The sequence below is a fragment of the Xenopus tropicalis genome, chromosome 9 (assembly GCF_000004195.4).
Source record: "Xenopus tropicalis strain Nigerian chromosome 9, UCB_Xtro_10.0, whole genome shotgun sequence".
Lineage (NCBI taxonomy): Eukaryota > Metazoa > Chordata > Amphibia > Anura > Pipidae > Xenopus > Xenopus tropicalis.
Window position 1 is genome coordinate 19,694,434 of NC_030685.2, and position 23,688 is coordinate 19,718,121.

The following is a 23,688-nucleotide window of genomic DNA, read 5'->3' on the forward strand; positions in this document are numbered from 1 at the left end:
CTCTCCCCTCTCCTGCTCCCCCCTCCCTCAAAAATGCTAAGAACTCCCTCCCCCCCTTGGAATGTGGATCTGAGCCAATCAGCAGGAAGCTTCCTCATAGTCTTACTAACTGAGCATGTACACCGGTCTTGGTCTCAGTGCAGGAGAGAGGCATTATGGGAACTTTCTTTACAGAGTTCAGCGTTTTTTTCCTGTGAGGCTTGTGATCATCTGAACAGGAGAAATATGGGGAGACTTAAGGGCACTATTGAGAGAACTGAAGGTATGCCTGCAGCTTGAGATTAACTCTTTACTAGCCTTTCCTTCTCCTTTATGGCAGTGTTTTCCAAATTGTAGGTCTGTCTTCTCAGGAGGTGCTTGGAGCTGTACTGGAGGGCAGCTTGAAGGTTATTTAGGGTGACATTTGGGGATAATGCCCATTGGCTCTTCTAGATATCCCAGAAAGCCCAACTAGAAGGCCAGTCAAGATGAGATTGAAGTTGCTCCCTTGGGACTATGGCCAATTGGCTGCAATGTCTTTCTATATCTGTGTCTGGTTATATCTAAAGGGGGGCCCTAAACAAGATCCTTTGAAAGGGGATTGAACCAAACACGCAAGGAAGTTTATTAGGAAAAAAATCTCTAATAGAAAAATAACTCCCTCTCCGACTCCCACCCAAGTGCAGAATCCATGGCTCAGAGCTGGAGCGTTGAGTCCCCTCGCGGGAAAGCTTCTGTAAGGATATGGGATAAATGTAGAGGGGAGATCACATCTCCGCAGAGGCTCGCGCCATTCAGGTTTATCAGAGCAGCTAACGTGACTAAGGGGGTAATGAAACTTTTAAGAGGATTATGCTAAGAGCGAATTCTCAGCTCCGTGACCCACATTATTCGAAGGGATGCTACGTGGATATGGGCTTCTTCTTGGCAAGGGGAATACGGCGTGGGGGCATTTTAATTGAAAATCAGTAGGTGTAAAGGGGGTCAGGCTTATAATCTGGGAGTAACGCTTTATCAGAAGCCGAATGGGGGAGATTAGGGGGAGATGAACAAACTGGTGGGGGGATTATAAGAATAAAAAAGGATTCAGTGACATCACTTGAGCAATTGAAGTGAAAATGATTATATTTGTGGTAGGAATGTGCAGGAAATATGGGGTTTTATCATTGGAAATAAGTCTGATTGGGCCTCACAGAGAAGCTGGCCTCCAGGGCTCCCTCCTACAGGGATCGGCTGGGGATACAGAGTGTTACAGGTATTACAGAGAGCTGATAGGGTCCTTCCATGTGTGGGAGCCCCCAGGAACCCGCTGGAGCTCGGGCCAGTCCTACCCTGCATGATTGGATCTGGCTATACTTTGCCTGGGGTGTTTATATTAGAAATACATATGTAAGTGCGTTTACAGTCTCTAAAACAATACAGTGGTTTATATGGGTTGAGCCTCACTGCAAAAAATATTTTGGGGGGGCCCTGGCTCACACTCCAAGCATGCAGGTCCTCTTTATTCCTCTGCCCAACAGTTTGGTAGCTAAACCACTAACCTATAGCAACCAACCAGCAGATAACATTTATTAGTCCGATTGGTGCAGGGTTGGACTGGGTTGTCCAGGGGCCACTGTGGCTCTTTCCTCAGGGCTCTCCACCCCAGTCACGGACCTTCCTCCCCCAGTTGTGAACCTTCACGGATCAGTGGGTTTATTCCCAGTGTCCCGCCGGCCCTGTCTGACCCTGTTGCTATGGGTTTCGGGGCAATGGGCCAAACAAGATATCATTTGCCACATGTGATCACCTTAAATAATAGCGCTCAAATAGTGTGGCTGCCCCACTTTGGTGATTGTGGTTTTGGGAACTTTTTGGAAAGTGTGACATCATTAAACCGGCCCCTGACCAACATGTGCGCCCACCGGTCTGAGCTATGGCTCTCGAATCAGCAGGGAGATCAGAGTTACCTGTCCATAGAGCTATTCATTTTCCAGGCTACAGATTTCTAGGAATTGTGCCTCGTGCCGTAGTCCTAAGAGGTCCAACTACTTGTACTGTATGAAGCAAGAAGAAGCAGGAAGAGAATGGCTCTGTGGGGCTTGCTAAGAAAACCATGGGCTGGGGCAATTTTCTGCCAACAGAAGCACCAGCCGGGGGTATCAGGAAAGTAAATTCCATCACTGGGGTGTGCCTTTCTTTTGGTACCCCCATTTGTTTTAACCTTCTCTTCTCTTTTAAGGGCTAGCTGCATGTCCTGATGCTGTAGAGCGCATTGCTTAGGGGTATGTGCTCCGTAGATGAGCCCAAATGGGCGTAACCCTTGCACCTCTTAGTGCTCTTGCCCCTGCGCCCCCCAGGGTCATAAATGAACCGTTGTGTTTGCCATAACACCAAACAAATCCCCAGAAAAGCATTGGATTCACCGTCTCACTGCGGCCCTGCTGCTCGTCACTTTGGTTTCTACAGCACAGAAATTACCGTGTCTGGGAGGTGAGTTTGCACATTCCACACAAACCCTTTGGTGCCATGGAGCTGGCAATGTGTTTCCGGCTGACTGACTCCTTAATAGGACTTTGCATAAGACAGCAGTTGGCGGGGAGTCGATTCCCATTCGGGAAATGTGCAGAGAGCGGCCATTCTCTGTGATTGTTCTGAACCAGGATTTGAGGAAAGGCCCCAAAGGCTAGAACATAAGTCACAGGCTGACCCTACATTTGGTACAGGGTTGGACTTGGCCGGTGGGACACTGGGAGAATGCCTGGCCTTCATGTGCTCCACTGGCCCAGCCCTGATCCTTGTTGCCCTCAACCGTAGCTCCCCTGCTGCCCTCCCTTATCCAATTGCGTCAAAGTAAAGGTGCCCATACACCCTGGGGCCAAACGATCAAATTATATTGGCGGCACTTGGGCAGTTGGTTTGGGTACCGCATCAACGAGCCGATGCGGTCCCTGGTCCGACTAGATTTTGTAACCTGTCGGGCAGGCCTGTCGTTGGTGCCCCTACACGGGCCGATTAGCTGCCGAATCGGTCTAAGGGACCAATATCGGCAGCTAGAATCGGCCCGTGTATGGGGACCTTAAGTATTATGTGCGTGCAGAGTAGGATAAGGGGTTTGTGGGGGGTGCGTGGGCATGTGGGGGCCCAGAGGGGCTGTGGGGGTCCCTGGGGTAGTAGCCTCAGTAGGCCTTGTGCTCCCCAGTCCAACCCTGTTTCAATCAATAATATCATTTGTATATAGTAAATAAAATGCAGTTACAAGTTCAACCTTTAGTCTAAATAAGTCCAGGTGTATATTATATAATATATATATGTGAGTGTGTGTATAATAAAGAATGATTAGTTTAATACCATGGAGAGCGGCCCAATTATCCTGTGCGTACCATCCCTGGACACGGAGAACTGCCCTCCTGGCATTTAGCCTATTGAATATAAGTGCTAGTTACAGTCATGGGCACATATACTGGCCAAGGGGGGGCTAATAACAGACTGGCCTGGGGCAGCATAAAAGGTGAAAGCCACTAAAGCTTGGTCCATAAATAAAAGCTATGATTGTACAGGTAAGCGATCCATTATCCTGAAAGCTCCGATTTACGGGAATGCAATCTCCAATATTAAACCCTACTGGGTCTAATTAATGTTTAAATTATTTTTTAGTAGACTTGAGGTACAGAGATCCAAATTACGGAAAGGTCCCTTATCTGGAAAAGCCCAGTTCCCGAGGGTTTTGGATAACAGGTCCCACATCTGTACTAAGCACAATGGACGTCCAATGAAAAGATATACAGATCTGGAAGTAAACGTCTGTTGGACTAACAAACAAAGAACCATCGACCAATCACACGCAAGCCTGAAAATGATTTAAATCAAACGCTTAACCTGTGAACTGGGACATAAGATTGTAATGTATCATCTGTTGACTCTCTGGCAGCCGTAGCTATAAACAGGCGTTCCTAATTATTGCCATAAGCAGTAGTTACAGGGGTTGGGGGCAATGTTGGCCACTGGCCAATCAACAACAGAAGAAGCCAAGTCCAATGAATCCCCTGCTGTATGAGCAGCGACACGTTATTAGCAGATTAATAACATGATAATTAATACAGATACTGCCGTGACCTCTCCGGGTCCTTGGCGCACGATGGAAATAGCGCTCATTTATTGGGCCGGCACATAAATTTGTCTAAAAAAAAAAAGATAAGAGCAAAAAAAAATGTCTTCAGTCTATTTATCTGTAATTAAAAACTATCAATCAAAATCACTGCCGTTCCTTTCGTTGTTTCCCCGGTAAAATACAGGTTTGTGGCAATTAAACATCAGCCATGCACGGCGTGTAAATGAATGTCTGCGGGGGGCACAGGGTATGTGAATGTCAGGGTGTCTGTGCCGGGTTGGGCAGCTCAGCCGAATACACTAAGGCTTCACTACAGAGGCCAGAAACCCCTTGTACTTAGCCAGTGCTGCTCTAGGCCCCTTGAACCTTTAGCCTCCAGCAGTTACAGGGTCTGCCTTCTCTCTAGTTACCCTAGTGATAGTGAATATGAGCAAACTGATGGGGCTGTCGGTGCTAAGGAGTTTTTCTGCCCCTATCTGGCAGACCAAGCACCCACTGGCATCAGGTCTCTAGGCAAAGCCACCAGTTGGAGACAGTGTCGGACTGGCCCACCAGGATACCAGGAAAACTCCCGGTGGGCTCAGGTGTCAGTGGGCCTCCCTGCTCCTGACCATTTGGCCTGCTTCATGGTCATTCCCTATTTCTGAATGGGAACAAATAGGAGAAATAGATGGAAGAATAGATGCTAGCATGTAAATAAGACTTGGAGAATAAAGAGGTTGGGTGAGGAAAGATAGTTTGAAGAGTGTGCCCCTGATCTAAGGTTTTCTGGTGGGCCCCTGGGGTCCCAGTCCGACACTGGTTGGCGATGACACAGCAATGGGAGGGGATAAGGAAGGCTGTGGGCACCCAATCTGAGACAATGGCAAGAGTAACAGGGGTAACAGCACCTCCGCAATAAACTTTTAAAAGGGTATTACCCTTGTTTGTAGTCCTGAGTGCCATATGCTTTTTTCTTGCTATAGTGTTTTTGGAGGGTGCCGATCCCTCTAGCAGTGTGCACCGGACAAAATAACTTCTGGAGAGTGAGGGTGTGCAGATAAGGTCTCTGTGGTCTAGTAACAGGGGGCAAAATGCAAAGAACGGGCACAAACAGCCATGTTTCATGTACATAATTAGCACCCTAGTGGGATGTCTTTGCACCAGAATAGAGCACAAAGACCTGCGCTATTCTCAGGGGTACAGTCTGCCTGCATTCTATAGAGCTCAATGCAAGAAGGGCTGGCTGGGGGAGTACATGGGCATTTCCATGGGTGCCCCATAGCTTCCTTGTCATTCAGTTGTGCAACCTAGTGAGTGCCCAGTGGGACCCCAGTCGGCTGCACCGTGTCCATCTCTCTGTGCTTTGCAATTTGCTCTGGATTCAGGGTAACATTCAGACTGTACAAATCCTACGGGCACTAAGAGCTGCCATTTTGTGAACACTTGCCCCCATGGGATGAGTAAATAATGCCTACTCCCTCTGCCAATCAAACGGTGCCAGTGTACACAACAAAACCATGTATTAAATCAATAGAGAGGCCTCTCTTGCCATAAGGAATGTATTTTGCTGTGCAGAACAGAGCGTGTATCATATTTACCTGCAGCACGGAGCACATTTGCATTTCACAAAGAAGCAGATGATCACATATTAAAGGTGTTTTTGCACCTCTCCTTATCCCTCCTATCATGTGTAAAGAAGAAGATGGGTGGCGGCTGTTATGGGGCCGAATTATGATGCCTCAATAGAAGCAGAACAGCTTAAAATTGTCATTATTGCAGGGAGAGGTGGTGGCATTTACTGAAACACGTGTGGAATTGGGTAGGACCCATTGCTGGCATTTAAGAACTTAAATAAAAGTACAAGAGACGAACTGTGTGCCAGTTACTAGATATTGCCAGTATATACGCCCTCAACAACAGCAGGTGGGTTGCAGGTTGCACATCCCAAACTTAAACAATTTAATAACTGACCCTAGCCTTTTTTAATTCCTGGTTCTGGAATGGGTTAAGGCAGCGGCCCTCAAACTACGGCCCGCGGGCCAGATCCGGCCCACCGGGGGAATTTACCCGGCCCCCCGCTGCGTCCTTACCCCTGGCAGTGGAGAGAGAGGAAGGGGTTGGGGGGAAATGAGACAAGTTTGGGCCACATTTTGCCGCCGCCGCTGCTGGGGGGGGGCTGTTGATGGCGGTCCTGCCCTTGATACAGCCCCTTGGGTCAGAAGTTTGAGGAGGACCCCTGGGTTAAGGTCGTCTATGATGGTTGCAATGAGACTGCTTAAGCAGTGGGGCCCTTACTAAATGTAATATTAACTGACTCTTATTGGAGTTCTCTACAATGCCATAATGTAGATCATTATCCCAGACCTGGAGTTGGAGAAGATCTCTGAGGTGCTGCCCTACGGTTCAAAACATGTATTGAATATTTAAAACCAATGGGCAACCAGGGTACTATCACTCTTGCATAGCTACCTCTCCCAGAATCCATCTGCTGCCTTATGGGTAAAGCTGGGAGTTTTATCTCCACAAGAGTACAAGGGTGCCTCAGGATACCTAGTCATGGCAGAATGGATGCCACTCTGAGAGCTTATGCATCAGCAAATCATGGTGCCTGGTAGTGCAAACAGATAGGTATTTAGTACAAATGGAGCCTAATCTGATTGGTCTCACATAGTCCCACCATGGGGTCAAACCTTGGTCTATCTGTTTTGTAGTAGAGAACCTGGGAGAATGACATTGTAAGTCCATCCGTCAGGCTCATTTGAATTGAAATATTACATTCTTTTGAACTCTCTAAGATAGGACAAGCTGTCTCAGATAATGGGATTGGTTCTGCTAGATGGGAGCAATGAAATGCCTAAATAGGAGAAGAAACTCCAGGTTTGTACAATGACTGTTAATATGGAGGAGAATGAATGCCTGCTTGTGGCCATAGCATTAGTAGAAGCCATTTTGAGAGCTAATGCATTGAGGGTCAACAATGGCTCACATAGTCTACCTGGCCAATGTGTCTAACGATTAAGATATTCAAGCATTTTGGGGTCAGAACAAAACTTCCAACGTATCTAATACCATCATTGTGTCAAAAAATGAGTTTAAAACATAGATTAAAAGCAAACCATGTACAACCTTCCCACTAGCAGAAGAACCTGCTCGCCATGACTCTCCAGCAACACCAAAGCGATCCTTGGTAGCATCCGGCCTGTGAGTCCCACTCACGATCAAGGTTTTGTCCATGTGAAGACTAAGTCTTACCACTAGGTCCCAGGGAACGCGAGCTCATCCTACACGACGATCACAAACTCTGGGTTGACGTAGGAGAATCCGGCAAACTCATTTTGATCCAGGTTCATGATAAAGAGTTTGTCGGTGGGGGTGAGCTCGACGGGCTGGCGGGTGAACTCCTTGTCAAAATTAGAGGTGTCCTTCCTGTCCTTCTGTATAAGGGGAGAAGGGAACAAACTTTTCATTACAAAAACCCATGGCACGGAAGTAGGGATGAGCTGAATGGATGGCGCCATCGGCTTTGGAGTTGGCTCACTTGCTGTATGCTGATGGACATGGCAAAGTGGGGATTAGTTATATGGGCCCAACTTCACACAAACACGCCCGGCTCCATCCTGGAAGCACCACTGCAGTCACCCAGGTCTTTCTTAGCACTTACATTTTATTGTAATGACTATGGATTAGTTCCTTGACTTTGTCATGCCAGTTATTCCTATCAAGTACTTGAAAAAATGTTCCCTCAAGATGCTCAGCCACTCAGCACGAAACCCAATTTTAATTTTGAGCATAAGGTTTGGTATTACAAAGCTTGGCCCATACCAGAAGGCTTGTACCTAAGGACCAAGAGCAAAGTGGGCCCGGCCAGCTCTCTATTCCGACAGCTGAGAGTTGCCCTGCTAAAGGGAGCTTTCCCCTAGCCCTGGCCTCTGGGTTAGAAAGGGACACACAATGGCTGCTGGCATTGCTGGGGTTAACTTACTTACATACATACGTACTATAATACTCAACTAAATCCATGCTCTGCCCTCTGTATTAGGGCAAAATAGAAGTTAAAATAGAAGATATTCTCTGTTTCTCTTTCTTACAGACTAGGAGGATCTTATTAGACATAGATAAAGGGCACTGCTTATTAACAGGGTACAAATCTTGGCACCGGCTGAGGTGGGGGGGGGGGTATATATGCTCTCCAATGAAGCAGGGGTAAAGTGTAAGGTCCCACTGTGCATAAGCATACTTACTATTCCCCCCCCCCCCCGTTATAAGAAGTAGTTGCAACCAAACGGATGCTGATGGACATGGGAAAGTGGTGATTAGTTATATGGGCCCAACGTCACACAAACACGCCCGGCTCCATCCTGGAAGCACCACTGCAGTCACCCAGGTCTTTCTTAGCACTTACGGTGTTGCTTACATTTTATTGTAATGACTATGGATTAGTTCCTTGACACTATCATGCCAGTTATTCCTATCAAGTACTTGTAAAAATGTTCCCTCAAGATGCTCAGCCACTCAGCATGAAACCCAATCTTAATTTTGAGCAGAAGGTTTGGTATTACAAAGCAATGATCTAAGCTTGGCCAATCCAAAAGGCTTGTACCTAAGGACCAAGAGCCGGCTTACACTTTTGGCTCTACCAAACATATCATTGGGGAAAGAACAATTACACATCAAATTCTTCTATGTAGAGTTGACTACTTATAGACATACTCTGTAGCTGGCTATACGTGCAAGTATAGTCGTACTGGCCAGTGTAGAACTTTTAATTCCAACCATTGTTGCAAATATAGGCCTGCCCAGTTCTGACAGAACATACTGCCGCCCCATTGGATCACCGTTGGTCTGTATGAAGAGAATACCTAATCACTTTCATTTAAATCTGCTCATTTAGGCCAAAAAGAGAGGATTTTTGGTCAAACTGGTTAATATTTAAGCCAGGGATCCCCAAATTTTTAACCGTAAGCCATACTCAGAAAAGGACTGTGATTGGCTATTTGGTAGCCCCATGTGGACTGCTGGTCTGTAGGAGCCTCTGTTTGGAGTAAAACTGTTCCAAAACTTCCAGAGATGTAAAAATGGGCGCCTTCTTTTTGGCCACTGGGAGCAACACCAAAAGGGCAGGTAACATCTTGCTCACAAGCCACTGGTTGGGGATCACTGATCTAAGTATTTGGTGTGGAATGTCAGGACCCCGGTGTTGCATGGAGAGATCTTTTACATCAGTAACATTGGGAGGGTGGGAGTGGGTGGCTATTAGGTCCAAATATACTTATGCTCCATCAGTAACATTGGGAGAGTGGGAGTGGGTGGCTATTAGGTCCAAATATACTTATGCTCCATCAGTAACATTGGGAGAGTGGGAGTGGGTGGCTATTAGGTCCAAATATACTTATGCTCCATCAGTAACATTGGGAGAGTGGGAGTGGGTGGCTATTAGGTCCAAATATACTTATGCTCCATCAGTAACATTGGGAGGGTGGGAGTGGATGGCTATTAGGTCCAAATATACTTATGCTCCATCAGTAACATTGGGAGAGTGGGAGTGGGTGGCTATTAGGTCCAAATATACTTATGCTCCATCAGTAACATTGGGAGGGTGGGAGTGGATGGCTATTAGGTCCAAATATACTTATGCTCCATCAGTAACATTGGGAGAGTGGGAGTGGGTGGCTATTAGGTCCAAATATACTTATGCTCCATCAGTAACATTGGGAGAGTGGGAGTGGGTGGCTATTAGGTCCAAATATACTTATGCTCCATCAGTAACATTGGGAGAGTGGGAGTGGGTGGCTATTAGGTCCAAATATACTTATGCTCCATCAGTAACATTGGGAGGGTGGGAGTGGGTGGCTATTAGGTCCAAATATACTTATGCTCCATCAGTAACATTGGGAGGGTGGGAGTGGGTGGCTATTAGGTCCAAATATACTTATGCTCCATCAGTAACATTGGGAGGGTGGGAGTGGGTGGCTATTAGGTCCAAATATACTTATGCTCCATCACCAGGTCAGTGTTGAGACTAAAACTAGCTCTGTCCTCAGAGCCCCTGCAGATCCCTTCATAGCTGGTAGGAGTTCACAATCCTATGATCCCCAGGGGCAAGTTTCAGTCCTGCCAGAAGGACAAGTACTTACTATATATGTGGAGTCTCAGGTCTACGGAGCTCAAAGAGGGGTTCCACCGGGGTTTAAAGACAATTAAAGCCTGCTAGATACATTCTCAGTCACTTCCTATGGCCGGCAGCCCAGTGTCTCCTGGCTTTACCGTCATGGTGAGGCTCTCCTGTATGGTGCATCACTGTCGGGCAGTGGGGAATATTATGAACCCTGCAGACCCACAGTGCTCTACGTGTGGGCTTTATCCACTAAGTGGTGGAGAAGGGCCATGAAACTTGGGGATAAGGGTCCGATTATGGAGGGGGGCTCTACATTTTATTATAAGGATTTACTGGCTATGGAAAACCCAATGCCATAAAGCAATTTAACCCAACTTTTGAATGAGTTTTAGTTTCCCTACAGCATGGAGACATCACAAAAGGCAAATTGGTGCAGATTCAGAGAGTTTCCATATCAGTTTGCAGTTTTTAGTAAATGCATATTTTTATTTTTAATATTTTTTCTAATGAAAGAAATAGACCCACATATGTATATTAATATATATATATATATATACATTTGGAAAGCATGATTTTATGATCTCAGGAGAGGGCCATCCCCACCCCTGCACTATGTTGCTGGCACGCCTGGCAGCGCGGGGGTTAAGCCCCTGCAGGAACAGCACATCCTCACCCATCTCTCTGCAAGATGCCCAGAGCTCACATGTTCTGACAGTTACCAGGCAACCGCTCCACTACGCTACACAGAGCATGCTGCATGGGAAAGTGGGCCCGGCCAGCTCTCTATTCCGACAGCTGAGAGTTGCCCTGCTAAAGGGAGCTTTCCCCTAGCCCTGGCCTCGGGGTTAGAAAGGGACACACAATGGCTGCTGGCATTGCTGGGGTTAACTTACTTACTTACATACGATAAAACTCAACTAATTCCATGCTCTGCCCTCTGTATTAGGGCAAAATAGAACATAAAATAGACAATATTCTCTGTTTCTCTTTCTTACAGAGCAGGAGGATGTTATTAGACATAGCTAAAGGCATTGATAAAGGGCACTGCTTATTAACAGGGTACAAATCTTGGCACCGGCTGAGGTGGGGGGGGGGGTATATATGTTCTCCAATGAAGCAGGGGTAAAGTGCAGGGTCCCACTGTGCATTAGAATACTAACTCCCCCCCCCCCCCGTTACAAGAAGTAGCTGCAACCAAACTATAGTCTCTAGGTGCAAGCCCTTTTTGTATGGTTTTGCTCCTATTAACAGCAAATGGAAACCCAGTGTCTGTCCCTGTGTACTCAAGAGTGTTGTCTAGATTGCCCAACACCGGCCAATGATCTAGGCCTGGCACAGCTCTATGCTCTCACCCCCGCTCCAGCGTTCGTCATTTACAATAGAATTGCACGGAAGGAATCTCTGCCACTGCGCATCTCAGAGTCTCCCCGTACTGAGACTCATTCAGAGTGACAGCCTGTCCTGCAAGGAGCAAATATCTACAACTGTAAGGGAAACATACAAAGCCTTTAGCCGGAAATAACCAGCCCTTAAAAGGCCATTTTTTAGAATCTATCTTTTATTTAATTGCATTATATATATATATATATATATATAGAAGTCCAAAAATTGGGTGCACACCAGGGTATTTTTTAAAAATAAAACATTACTTTTATTTATTCATACTGATAAAACAGGCCAACGTTTCGGTCTCCACCTAAGGCCTTTATCAAGACATCTTGATCATTTTTGGACTTCTAGATAATTGGATACATGGAGGTAGCACCCAGTGTGTTTGGTGTGCTGAAAATCTGTGGATTGTATATATATATATATATATATAACACAGAACCACCCCTCTTTAGCCACCCAAAAGACCTTTTGTGGTTTTATAACCCCTTTTCCAAGAGAAACGCCAGTGGGTGTGGCCTAAAGACTAGGGGTGTGGTTGAATAGCATTGCCAAAAGCCACGTAGTAAATACATTATTCAGGTGGAGCGAGGATTGCTTGAACTGAGAGATACGAGGAGACACTGGGCTATTTGCAAAGGGAGGAAAGTGCAAAATAATCCACATTACCCACATTGCATCCTGCTTTTAGTTTCATTGGCCCAGCACTATGCTCTTCATACTGAAGGAAGAAAGGGTTGTACCTGCCACAGAAGGGCCACCTTGAAGGACAGGTCATCCACCAATGGGATCACTGTAGGAGTCGGGATCGCTGCTCAAGTGGGGAAAGGGAATCAATCACTGTTCCTTTACAGGCTCCCCTAGTCCGAATGGTTGTCTATTGCATAAACCAGACTAATGTTGGCCATAAATGGACAGATTAAAACTGCCGATTAATCTTCGTTGTTGCGGGCAACTAATCTCCCCGCAATGCCATCCCACTGGCTACAATGTAAATCACTGGTGGGGTGGCATACGCGTTGCTGCGATGTCCCAAAGTTGCCCGAAGTTGTCTTCATAGGAAACTTCGGGCGACTGCGGGACATCGCAGTGACGCAAATGTCATCCCACCGGCAACTTACATTCTAGCCAGTGGGATGACATTGCGCCCCCGACAACGGAGATTTGTCATGGCGTGACTAATGTCCCCGTGTACCCCTGCCCTTAGACTGATTTGGCAGCTTATCTGCCTGTATTTGGGGACCACCGACGGCCATACCTGACCCGACAGAAAATCAGCCAGGTGTTGATTGGCCTGGTTTGATTTCTTTTAGTTGGATCGGGGACTGCATCAGCTCATTGATGTGGTCCTTGCTCCGACTTTTCGTATCCCCTACATTGTAACTGTTTGACCCTAGAGCCAAATCACACTGGCACAGTATCGCCCTCCCAAGGTGGGCATCGGGGGAAGGATCCGCTTGCTTGGCGAACTTGCCAAAATAGCAAATCTTACCATGTATGGCCACTTTAAGCCACGGTTTCTCTTACCTGGCAAGAACAGACATTAGTAGATGGTCTACCAATATAGGCAACCCTGGCAAGCATACATGCCCAGGCAGTCGGGTTTGAAGCAGCCACACAACCTGCCTTTGGACATGTAGGCTCCTAAAATTGGTAGAACAATATAATACTGGGTGGGTAGGTTTGGCTAGTACCTTTATCCACCATTTGTATATGTGGCTAGATCTGCTTGTTGCCCAATGGTACCACTCTGGGGCCAACAACCAGATCATATCAATGCTGATCAGATTTTCCATTTGCCCAACTGGTATATTTAACCAATGGCCTATACACATTGCTATATGCTACCAACTCTCTTAATAATGAGGACTAAAAACAAAGAGCCACATAATAGAGCACATGTGCTGAACTAGGTAAATGTCCATGTGTATTGGCCCATGGGCCTTGAGTCCTGCAATTATGTATGGTCACTTTGCTTATTTTGGTTGCTTCTAAACATAGGGAAATGTAGGGGAATATTATGTTGGGTAAGGTAGCCAGATCTGGGTAGTCAAAATTGGTACATTTGGGCTCAAGTCATCAGGTGACCAGTACAAGTAAATGCTCATTCTGCCATAGATCTAAGGAGTTACCTAAAACACGAGTATAAGAACTGCGCCAAGTTGGCGGTTCTAGGTGACACAACTTCATGCTTGAAACCCAGGATCTAGATGTTGAAATCCATCTGTTCCATTTTATTGGTATGGAAAGTTTCATTGGCACATGACATTGATACAGAGGATCGATACAGATGACAAAACATGAGGAACGGAGGATGATGAGAACAAAAACAATATTATGGGGGGTAAAAAAGAGAAAAAGTGAGCAATTTTGAGACAAAATGGGGCGACCCCTGGATAAAAGTGACCTTCCTACATGATTTAACCATTAGATGTCCCTCTCTGCTGAGGGCCTACATGCCATTTGGGCTTTGGAGCAGACACAATGAGACAAGATAGATACAAAGTGTATGAACAGGAATGGGCAGCCTGAAGCTCTCCCGGCTGTCACTGGGCCGCAACATCTGCACTGCTGTCAGTTTCTTATCCCCCATACACAGAATGCACCAGATGTCTGCCTCCCCTGAGATGAGGAATTACATGTAGCCAAGATCTGATCTGATTGCCACAATTCTCTTGCTAAGTACCCCACAAGGGCATCCTTAATTGGGCACCACATGAATCACAGAGCTGTTAGTGGGCAATTTCTAGGGTCTTCTGGCCACCAAGGGAAGGTCTGATAGAAGGTGACTCTCATTTGGCGACCAATGAGCCAGAGACTTCATCAGTCTCACTTGAAGCCATGGACCTAATGGGGTCTCCCTCACACCCTAGATGGATCTGGAAACAATAGGATAGGCACTAGTTAGCCCGTGGTGGGATCAGGCCAAGTGACTGGATGTAGCCATGGGTATGTACAGATGTGGGATCTACTTTCCTCTCCTCTCCACACTGAGGCTGAAGAGCAACTTAGGAGGGAATAACCATAAAATTATCATTTTTTTAACATTTTTGTTTTTAATATAACAAAGACTAAAAACTAGGGATGCGCCGACCCAGTTTTGGATTTGGCCGAATACCGAACCGAATCCTATTTAGCATATGCCAATTAGGACCCAGAAGGGGAAAAAATAACCAATTGCGTGCCAATTCCCCCCCCCCCCTAACATTTAACCCTTCCGGATGCTAATTAGGATTCAATTTGGCCAGAACAAAACCAAAACCGAACCCTACTAAAAACCAAGGGAATATTTCTTATTAAAACAATACGTTGAACAATTACTGTAACTGCCCCTTTAAGATACTGCCATATACAGACAGGAAAGACTCAGGTGACCCCATAGAGCAGGCGTATCAGTTTGGTGTATGGGGGCCACTGTACTTTGTTTTCTCTGCCTTTTTAGGGTCCAGGGCCATTTTTTGGCTTTCAGTTCCTAGTCCAGAGCTTTTCAGTTAACAAATGAGTTAATAAGGCGAGGCAGTAACGAGGCTTGTTAACCCCTTACACATTGTAGCATTTCCTCCCCGTCCATCTGAGCTTTATCCACTTAATTCAGTCCTTGCTGTCAGTTTTGCTCGATACTCCTGCCTCCTAGGGTTTCATTCCTAGCCATCTGTCATATTCCCAATTAGCCCCCTATGAGATAATGTTAAGACCCCACACATTTGGGCAGTGCTCTATCTTGCCTCATTGTTTTATGGTGGTCAGAAGTTTGCAATTTGGCCTGTTTATCAGAATAAAAGTCTCTTGGCTTTTCTACCAGCCCAAAGTCACCACAGCAGAGCCTCGAAAAATGCCCCTGTAGCCCCCCATCTTCTTTTCTACTGCTTAACAGCACATATTCTGGGCTGCTGTCACTTACCTGAGCTTAGGGGCCATCTTACTATATATTGTTTATATACAACCCCTAAGCTTAGCTTCTCAACTGCAGCCCAGAGCCCACTGAGCATGTGCAGTGCCACTGACACTCAAAAGATGACCTAACAAAATCCAAGATGGGGAGCTCTTATGGACAAGTTTGATTATTACTGTTATAGGGCTACTGAACCTCTGGGCTGGATTTGGTTTTCCTTTAACATCTTATCAGCCTTCAAAGCTTTATCAGCCAGGGAAGTTATGTACAGGAAAACCTATTAAAATCTGGGATATCCCAAATGATAAACAACAGTGCACCTAAAAAAGACCAGCCTCAGCTTGTTATAGTTATTTTATGGCCAACGGAGATGACATGCATTACAATAGAAGGTCAGGGACCTCGGGACTTGAACATGGATGATGTAAACTGCTTATGATTGGCTTACTACTATGGGCCGACTATAGCACCACTGGTGACACAGTTTAGACTTAACCAAGTTGGCTTTGCGTCTTTTATAGGGACGTATCCTACAGCTGACTTGTAAAATGTATCAAATGTAACGGTATCTGACTGCAAGACCCGGGCAGCAGGCTATAGTTATAGAGACAAAGCAACTCTTAGCAACTGACCCATATTTTAGAACATTCTACAGAAATCCACTGAACTTTCCCTAGTGGTGGTCAAATAGCAATAACTTTTTTTCAGACGCCTCTACAAAGTATGGACTTGTCATAAGATAGATCACTATATTCACAATAGTTATATCAATCACTATATTTGTGATGGTCATGGGGGGTGTCCATGGGTATACCCTGAACTACCAACGGAAACTATTTGTGATGGCCATGGGAGGTGCCCATGTGTATACCCTGTACCACCAATAGAAGCTATTTGTGATGGCCATGGGAGGTGTCCATGTGTATACCCTGTACCACCAATAGAAGCTATTCATGATGGCCATGGGAGATGTCCATGTGTATACCCTGTACCACCAATAGAAGCTATTTGTGATGGCCATGGGAGGTGTCCATGTGTATACCCTGTACCACCAATAGAAGCTATTCATGATGGCCATGGGAGATGTCCATGTGTATACCCTGTACCACCAATAGAAGCTATTCATGATGGCAATTGGAGTTGCCCATATGTATACCCTGTACCACCAATAGAAGCTATTTGTGATGGCCATGGGAGATGCCCATGTGTATACCCTGTACCACCAATAGAAGCTATTTGTGATGGCCATGGGAGATGCCCATGTGTATACCCTGTACCACCAATAGAAGCTATTCATGATGGCCATGGGAGATGTCCATGTGTATACCCTGTACCACCAATAGAAGCTATTCATGATGGCAATTGGAGTTGCCCATATGTATACCCTGTACCACCAACGAAAGCTATCTGTAATGGCCATTGTAGATGCCCATGGGTATACCCTGTACCACCAATAGAAGCTATTCATGATGGCCATGGGAAGTGCCCATGTGTATACCCTGTACCACCAACATAAGCTCATTCTGAACACAATGGAGGTTATTTACAGCTGCAAGCCTCACAAATTCACTGATAAGGGGACAACATGGCTACTAGAAATAATGTCCTTTGTGGAGGGAGAGATTTGTACCACTAAAGCAAAGGAGCAGTGCTAGGGAGTCAGGCCTTGGGCTCTGGGTAGAAGGTGTGCATGAATGATATTTATAAGGCAGACATTATTTTAAAATATATAAATAAAAGATACTAAAAGACATGCCACAATGTCAGTGTAGAACCTTCATTTGACACAAAACATGAGACTATGACCTTTTTTTCAGATTTTTGCATAAACAAAGGTCAATAACCCATACCCGAAGGCTCCTACACAGACTCCTGCTGCGGAACAATATGCGGAAGGGAACTAGTTAATGCATGGGCAAAGCTGCATGCAGAAAGGACAATTTGTAGAGATGCCTCAGGCCCTTCCAGAGTTAGTGCATTATCTCCTTCGCTCATGCAGAAAGGATGGTGGTGTTGGGGGGGGGGTGCACAGTTATAGGAGAACATCTGCTGAAGTTTGCAGTCAATACTGTTTGGCCCATTTACAAATAAATATAAGGCCTGGTCTGTGTCCCCTCAACCACAGCAGAAGATATTAGGAAGGGGTGCTGTTCAATGGTTGGGCTAAAGAGGCAAAGCAGGATGGGAATTTTCCCTCCTAGGGGCGAGAAGCAGTCAAGCAATATGGTGCAAACTTGTGAGCATCCAACGAGGGCAATGGGTTACACTTACAGCATTTAGAGACCCAATGGATCAGCAATTGCTTACTGATCCACTGAATCATATACACAACACTTCATTAGTGGCATAAACCATTATTAGGGGGTTTATGGTGACGTAGATGATGATCAGAGCAGTGTACAAAAACTTAAAAAAAAAGATGTTGAAACCCTATATGAGGATATTGACTATTTCCAAACCTTTTTGCTTCAAAATAATAAAAACAAACAAAGAGGGTCAGAAAAGAGTCCCAATCGCTATATGGGGTTTGCAGTCTCAACAATCCATCAGAACCAGTTACAATCTCACAGTTATCGATATGTTCTCTTTAGGGGAGGAGGGTGGGCCGTGGATGGTCGATTGGATTTGGTCCCATCACCACAGCTGGAAGCAGTAAAGGTATCAGCGGGGGAAGGATACAGCAAGATAAACACTTGGTACGGTACATGGATGATATATGATAGGTTTGCCATACAAATATAATTGGTCTCGTTAAGGGTTGCCCAGCTTACACTGTTAGGCAAATATCCATGCTCTACCTAATGATTGGGTAAATTTGTTCTTTTTTTTAAAAACAATTGAATGCACTTTTTTCTTTGTTTGCTAATAGAGACAAGAGGGTTTGACTACAGGGCTCTCCATGCAGCGAGGCGATGGTCACACCCGCAGGGTGAGAGAGTTGTGCAGACACACTCAGCAGAATGGGGAGGGCCAGCTGGACAGGGGCACCCCCTGAGACGCACGAGCAGCCGGGTCGGGGGCTGCCTGGTCCTCGGACATGCCCATCCTTAGTCCTTCTCCTCCTCTTTTGCAAAATCAGAGTTAACATAGGAAAAGCCTTCAAATTCTGATTGGTCAATGTTCCGGATGACCTCATGGTCGGGTGGCGTGAGCACTGGTGGGTGGCGGGTAAAAAACTTGTCGAAGTTCTCAGCATTTCGGCCGCACTATGAGAGGAAAGGGGGGTGGGGGGAGAGAGAAAGCACGGGAAATGGGAATAAAAAGAAATGAATATAAAAGAAAAAAAGGATGTCAAAGCAAACAAAAGGGTTGGAAAATATTTTGATTGGAATAAGTGGAGATAGAAAAATTGATTAAAAAAAAGAAAGAAAAACAAACAAAAAACAAAGAAATTCAAAATAAAACTTCACATTAGAGGTGGCTCAGCATGTCTGGTTTGGGCCCTCACCCAGGCCATCTGTACATCTGGTTTAGACCCTCAAAGAAAAACCTCCTGGTCATTTTCACATCATCTGGCCAGGAAGAATTACTGAAGAATAAGCTTTTGGTTATAATAGAAACTAGCTGACCTGTGCATCTCCAAGTGATGATTCTTTGGGGAGCAGAGGGAGAACCAATGCACTGTTCTTTGTGCATAGAAATTGCACTTAAAGTACTTTGTAAAGCATCCATAATAGGCAACAATTCCCAGTATACTCCAATATTAAAAGAAAAAGCAGGAGAGCCATTAAAAAATATTTAATACAGGTCTGGGACCTATTATCCAGAATGCTCAGGACCTGGGGATTTCCAGATAAGGGATCTTTCTGTAATTAGAATCTCCATGATTAAGTCTGCTAACAATCATTTAAATATTGAATAAACCCAATAGGGCTGTTCTGCCCCCAATAAGGGGTAATTATATCTTAGTTGGGATCAAGTACAGGTACTGTTTTATTATTACAGAGAAAAGGGAATAATTTAACCATGAAATAAACCCAATAGGGCTGTTCTGCCCCCAATAAGGGGTAATTATATCTTAGTTGGGATCAAGTACAGGTACTGTTTTATTATTACAGAGAAAAGGGAATCATTTAACCATTAAATAAACCCAATAGGGCTGTTCTGCCCCAATAAGGGGTAATTATATCTTAGTTGGGATCAAGTACAGGTACTGTTTTATTATTACAGAGAAAAGGGAATCATTTAACCATTAAATAAACCCAATAGGGCTGTTCTGCCCCCAATAAGGGGTAATTATATCTTAGTTGGGATCAAGTACAGGTACTGTTTTATTATTACAGAGAAAAGGGAATCATTTAACCATTAAATAAACCCAATAGGGCTGTTCTGCCCCAATAAGGGGTAATTATATCTTAGTTGGGATCAAGTACAAGTTTTATTATTACAGGGAAAAAGGAAATAATTTTGAAAAATTAGAATTATTTGCTTATAATGGAGTCTATGGGGGATGGCCTTTTCGTAATTCAGAACTTTCTGGATAATGGGTTTCCAGGTAAGGGATCCCATACCTGTATTATAAAAAAAAAATATTGTTTTTTTTAAGCAATGATTGGACACACCTGTACCAGCGACAGGTAAAACTGTGGGTCCCATAAGTTTTAGGCCAATCTGCTTATTACTAGTAAGGGACACTTTAGAACAGGGAAAACTTGGCGGCACAATAGTATCTTAACTATGTATAAAAGACAATTGTTAAAGTTTAGCTTTGATTTAGCAATTGTGTTGGCACCGTGGGCCTGACCTTCTCCTGTTATACTAAAAGAACTTGCCTTGGAGGTCCCTCATTTAACCAGGATGGGTCCAGATGTACAGAGACCATTTTCTAATGTGAAGCCGGCAACATTGTCAGTATGTGGCACGCAGCATGGACAAAACAGGTGTTAAAACAATGGAACAACATAAAGCAACATAAACCATGGCAGCACTGCGAGTGATATACAGTCGGGAGCCAAGAAACGCTTGTCACAAGGAAGGTCTATGCATGGGAGGAATAACAGCTCATACTAAGTGCCTGCAGGCTGCAATCTGTGAAGCTTTCCTACTAGCAGAGGCAGCGCAGGAACATGGGGAGGGTGGCGCCTATTTTTGAGCAATGTCAAATTATTTCATAGCTTTGGCTTTTTTCTGCTGCACAACGGTGGCAAATGCAGGGAGATGTCCCCCGCTGTATAAACAAGCATGGAAGTGGGGGGCCTCGGCACGACTGAGCAACCAATACATCTGCTGCATCGGCTCTCCACCTGGCTGCTACAGTCTATCTGCCTAATTCTTCCAGTGGGGAGGTCATGTCTGGATATTGTGTCCTACACAAGCAGCCTACCCCCGTGTGTATAGCTACAAGGCTCTCCTCCAGCCACAGAGGAGTCACATGTTAATCCATGGTGTCCATTGTCACATCACTCGTCACTACTGGAGCGACTATCATTCCCACTTGACCCGCAATACCGACTCCTGGTGCTGTAATCTTGCCTCCCTGTGTACATGCCACTTCATTATTTCCCCTTGAAAAGGTTTTAAACAACAACTGGAACCAAAAGACTATTTTATTTACAGGAGTAGAAATGGGGGTGGGCACAGGCCTCTATGTGCTGCATCTGGTTTTGTGGCATTATTATCCACTGACCCATTTTTACGTTCCCAGTGCTCTCTTTCTATAGCTCCGGCTTTCTCACCCTTAATTCCTGCTCAGTTGACTGTAACAAACTGTCCTGGGCATTCGCTGCGCTGAAAGGTGTTAAATGGGATTGGCAGAAATATACCGCGAGTGCAGCGACGCTACTACGGAATGGGCGAGCAGGTTAAAGGACCAGTAATACAACCCCCCCCCAAAAAAAATGACTGTACTGTTGCTTCTATCCCACACCTTGTGTCTCAACCCTTTTTCCTTGTAGACTGTAAGCTCTTTTGGGCAGGGCTCTCTTCACCTCTTGTATCGGTTATTGATTGCTTTATATGTAACTCTGTATGTCCAATGTATGAAACCCACTTATTGTACAGCGCTGCGGAATATGTTGGCGCTTTATAAATAAATGTTAATAATAATAATATCCTACACGTGCAAAACATTGCCTGTGGAGCAGAAGTCCTGTTTTTTTACTACAGTGAGAGAACTAAATTCAGCCATCTTTAATCTGCTTCCTATTGTGTATGGGGTAATTTTATTTTCTGGTCTTACTAGTCCTTTAGCATACAGTACATCCGTCACAATGGGCTGGCTAACCTAGGACTGTGTCATTTAATAGGGGGCCCAAAAGCACCACAATCCAAAGGCTAATATTTTTCGGAAAGATGTGATTCCCTCAAACAAGCTGAGATGGAGCCGGCAATGAAGCGGCACAGTATGCAGGAGAGGCACACACGCGTACATTGTCTGCTCACCATCCATGCCCTGAAGCCTCCAATCCATGGCACGGCCATTAAGTGCATTGCATAACATGGACAGGCCATGCTGGGGGTTGTGACAGAACCTGGCGTCCATGGCATCTACTGCTTATTCTGGTTTTTCATCATAAGGTTAAAGCTCGCCTAGTGTTTAATTTCGGGTGAGCCTCGGCCATGTTCTCACAACACCCTTACACCCATGGCCGTACCCCTGATCTCACTCCCTACACTACTCAACGCTGTTTCCTGAGGTAATTTGTGTGCATTTTCAATGCTTTTTACAGAGGGGGGGGTTAATGTTAAACTCAGGTGCAAATTACAGGGAGTAGTAACTGGGCTGCGGGGGCAGGTGATTGGGCGAGGGGGAAAAACAGGGCGACTTTTGAAGAATCCATGAGAGTTGACATCCCTGCTCATTATAGAGCCTATTTGCAGCGAACACGGGGAACGCAGGATAAATGTCATCGGAATGTTCTAATTGAATCTCAGTCAGGGCAGCGAGTGCGGCAATGAACACCGGGCCATTATAAAACATATATATTTATATATATAGAGATGCTGCACTTCCTTATCCTTATGTACAGCCGAAAACGAGGCATGAAAACAGATGGTGCATTTTTAATAACTGTTACTGCAAACTGGAAAGATTAAATTATTCAGACTGCTGCTGTCTTGTAAACTGTCAGAATCCCTCAGCCTCTCCTGCTCACACTAAAATAGGTCACAGAAAGGCAAAGAGGAGCCAGGGGTGGGGTGTAGAGCGGCCACGTGACCTGGCCACGTTCCCCTGCTCCTCCCACACCTCCGCAGCTTTACTCCATTCTCAGGCCCAACTGGGGATCTGAGCACTTCCTGGACAGGCGGGTGCAAAGGATTGTGGGTCGGTTTCTGTCACAAACCGTCACAAACCAACAACTGGCAACCAGATTACAAATGGCTTCTTGAATACACACAGCTAGTCTCCCTTCCTTTCATATTTAGAGGGGTGTAGACCCTGAAACCTCCAAGAGCTTAGGGACAAAAAATACAATAAACATGTAGGTTCAGGAAGCAGAGAAATAACACCTTAAAGGGTAAATAAGCCCTTGCGATGTTTTTAGTGTTGTTTCTTTCATACATAAACCGCCACAGCAGAAAATGCCACCAATACCACACTAATGGGGTTATGTAATAAAAGACACCGAATTTGCCCAGGTGCTGTAACCCATAGCAACAAATTAGCAGGAAGCATTTACTGGTTTAAAAAAAAAAGGCAACATTTTATTGGTTGCTATGGGTTACTGCTCCTGGGCAAACTTAGTGCCTTTTATTACATATGGGGGTATGTCTCTTAGCAGTGATAGAAAAGGTATCTCCCTGTCACTGGGCACAAAGTGGCATTTCAGCTGGCATTAGCCATAGAGAGCTCACTCTGCTTCTTGATATTAGTGGCCACAGACTCTAGCTTGCCACGTTTGCAGTCATGGTGCTTGGCACCCAAAGGATCAGTGTCAAAACTTGGGGCCGGCCACCCATGGGGCTCACTGAAGCCCCCAGCAACACAAATCTGTATGCACGTAGGGGCCCGGGGCACCAGAACAAATAAGCCTATGCACTATTCTCCTGCAATGACCGACGGCACCACTAAAATGGACTCCTAGGCTCTTGCTGTGACATATAATATGGCTCCAGGGCTGCTCCACGGCCTGACACAACATAACTGCACACACATCACTGGGTACAAACACACAACATTCAGCAGCAACACAATAACAGAGCACACTCAGCAAGCACATTGCACAGTCGCACAACTACAGTGTTAACGTGAGACAGAGACACACGACTGCCTTGTGCACAGACACCGACGGTCAAGGAGGG

The 23,688-nt window shown here is 45.4% G+C and overlaps 1 protein-coding gene across 2 annotated transcripts in view; it reads right to left on the reverse strand.

Annotated features, from left to right (window-relative positions):
* Positions 1-5,170: 5,170 nt before the first annotated feature.
* Positions 5,171-23,688, reverse strand: part of prkcb (protein kinase C beta) — a 146,600-nt gene continuing 128,082 nt past the window's right edge. Inside the window, exon 17 of one of the 2 annotated variants that reach the window (XM_012969929.3) lies at positions 5,171-7,485. In XM_012969929.3, coding sequence (XP_012825383.1) covers positions 7,333-7,485 — 153 coding nt within the window. In that variant the 3' untranslated portion in view covers positions 5,171-7,332. 2 annotated transcript variants of the gene reach the window in all.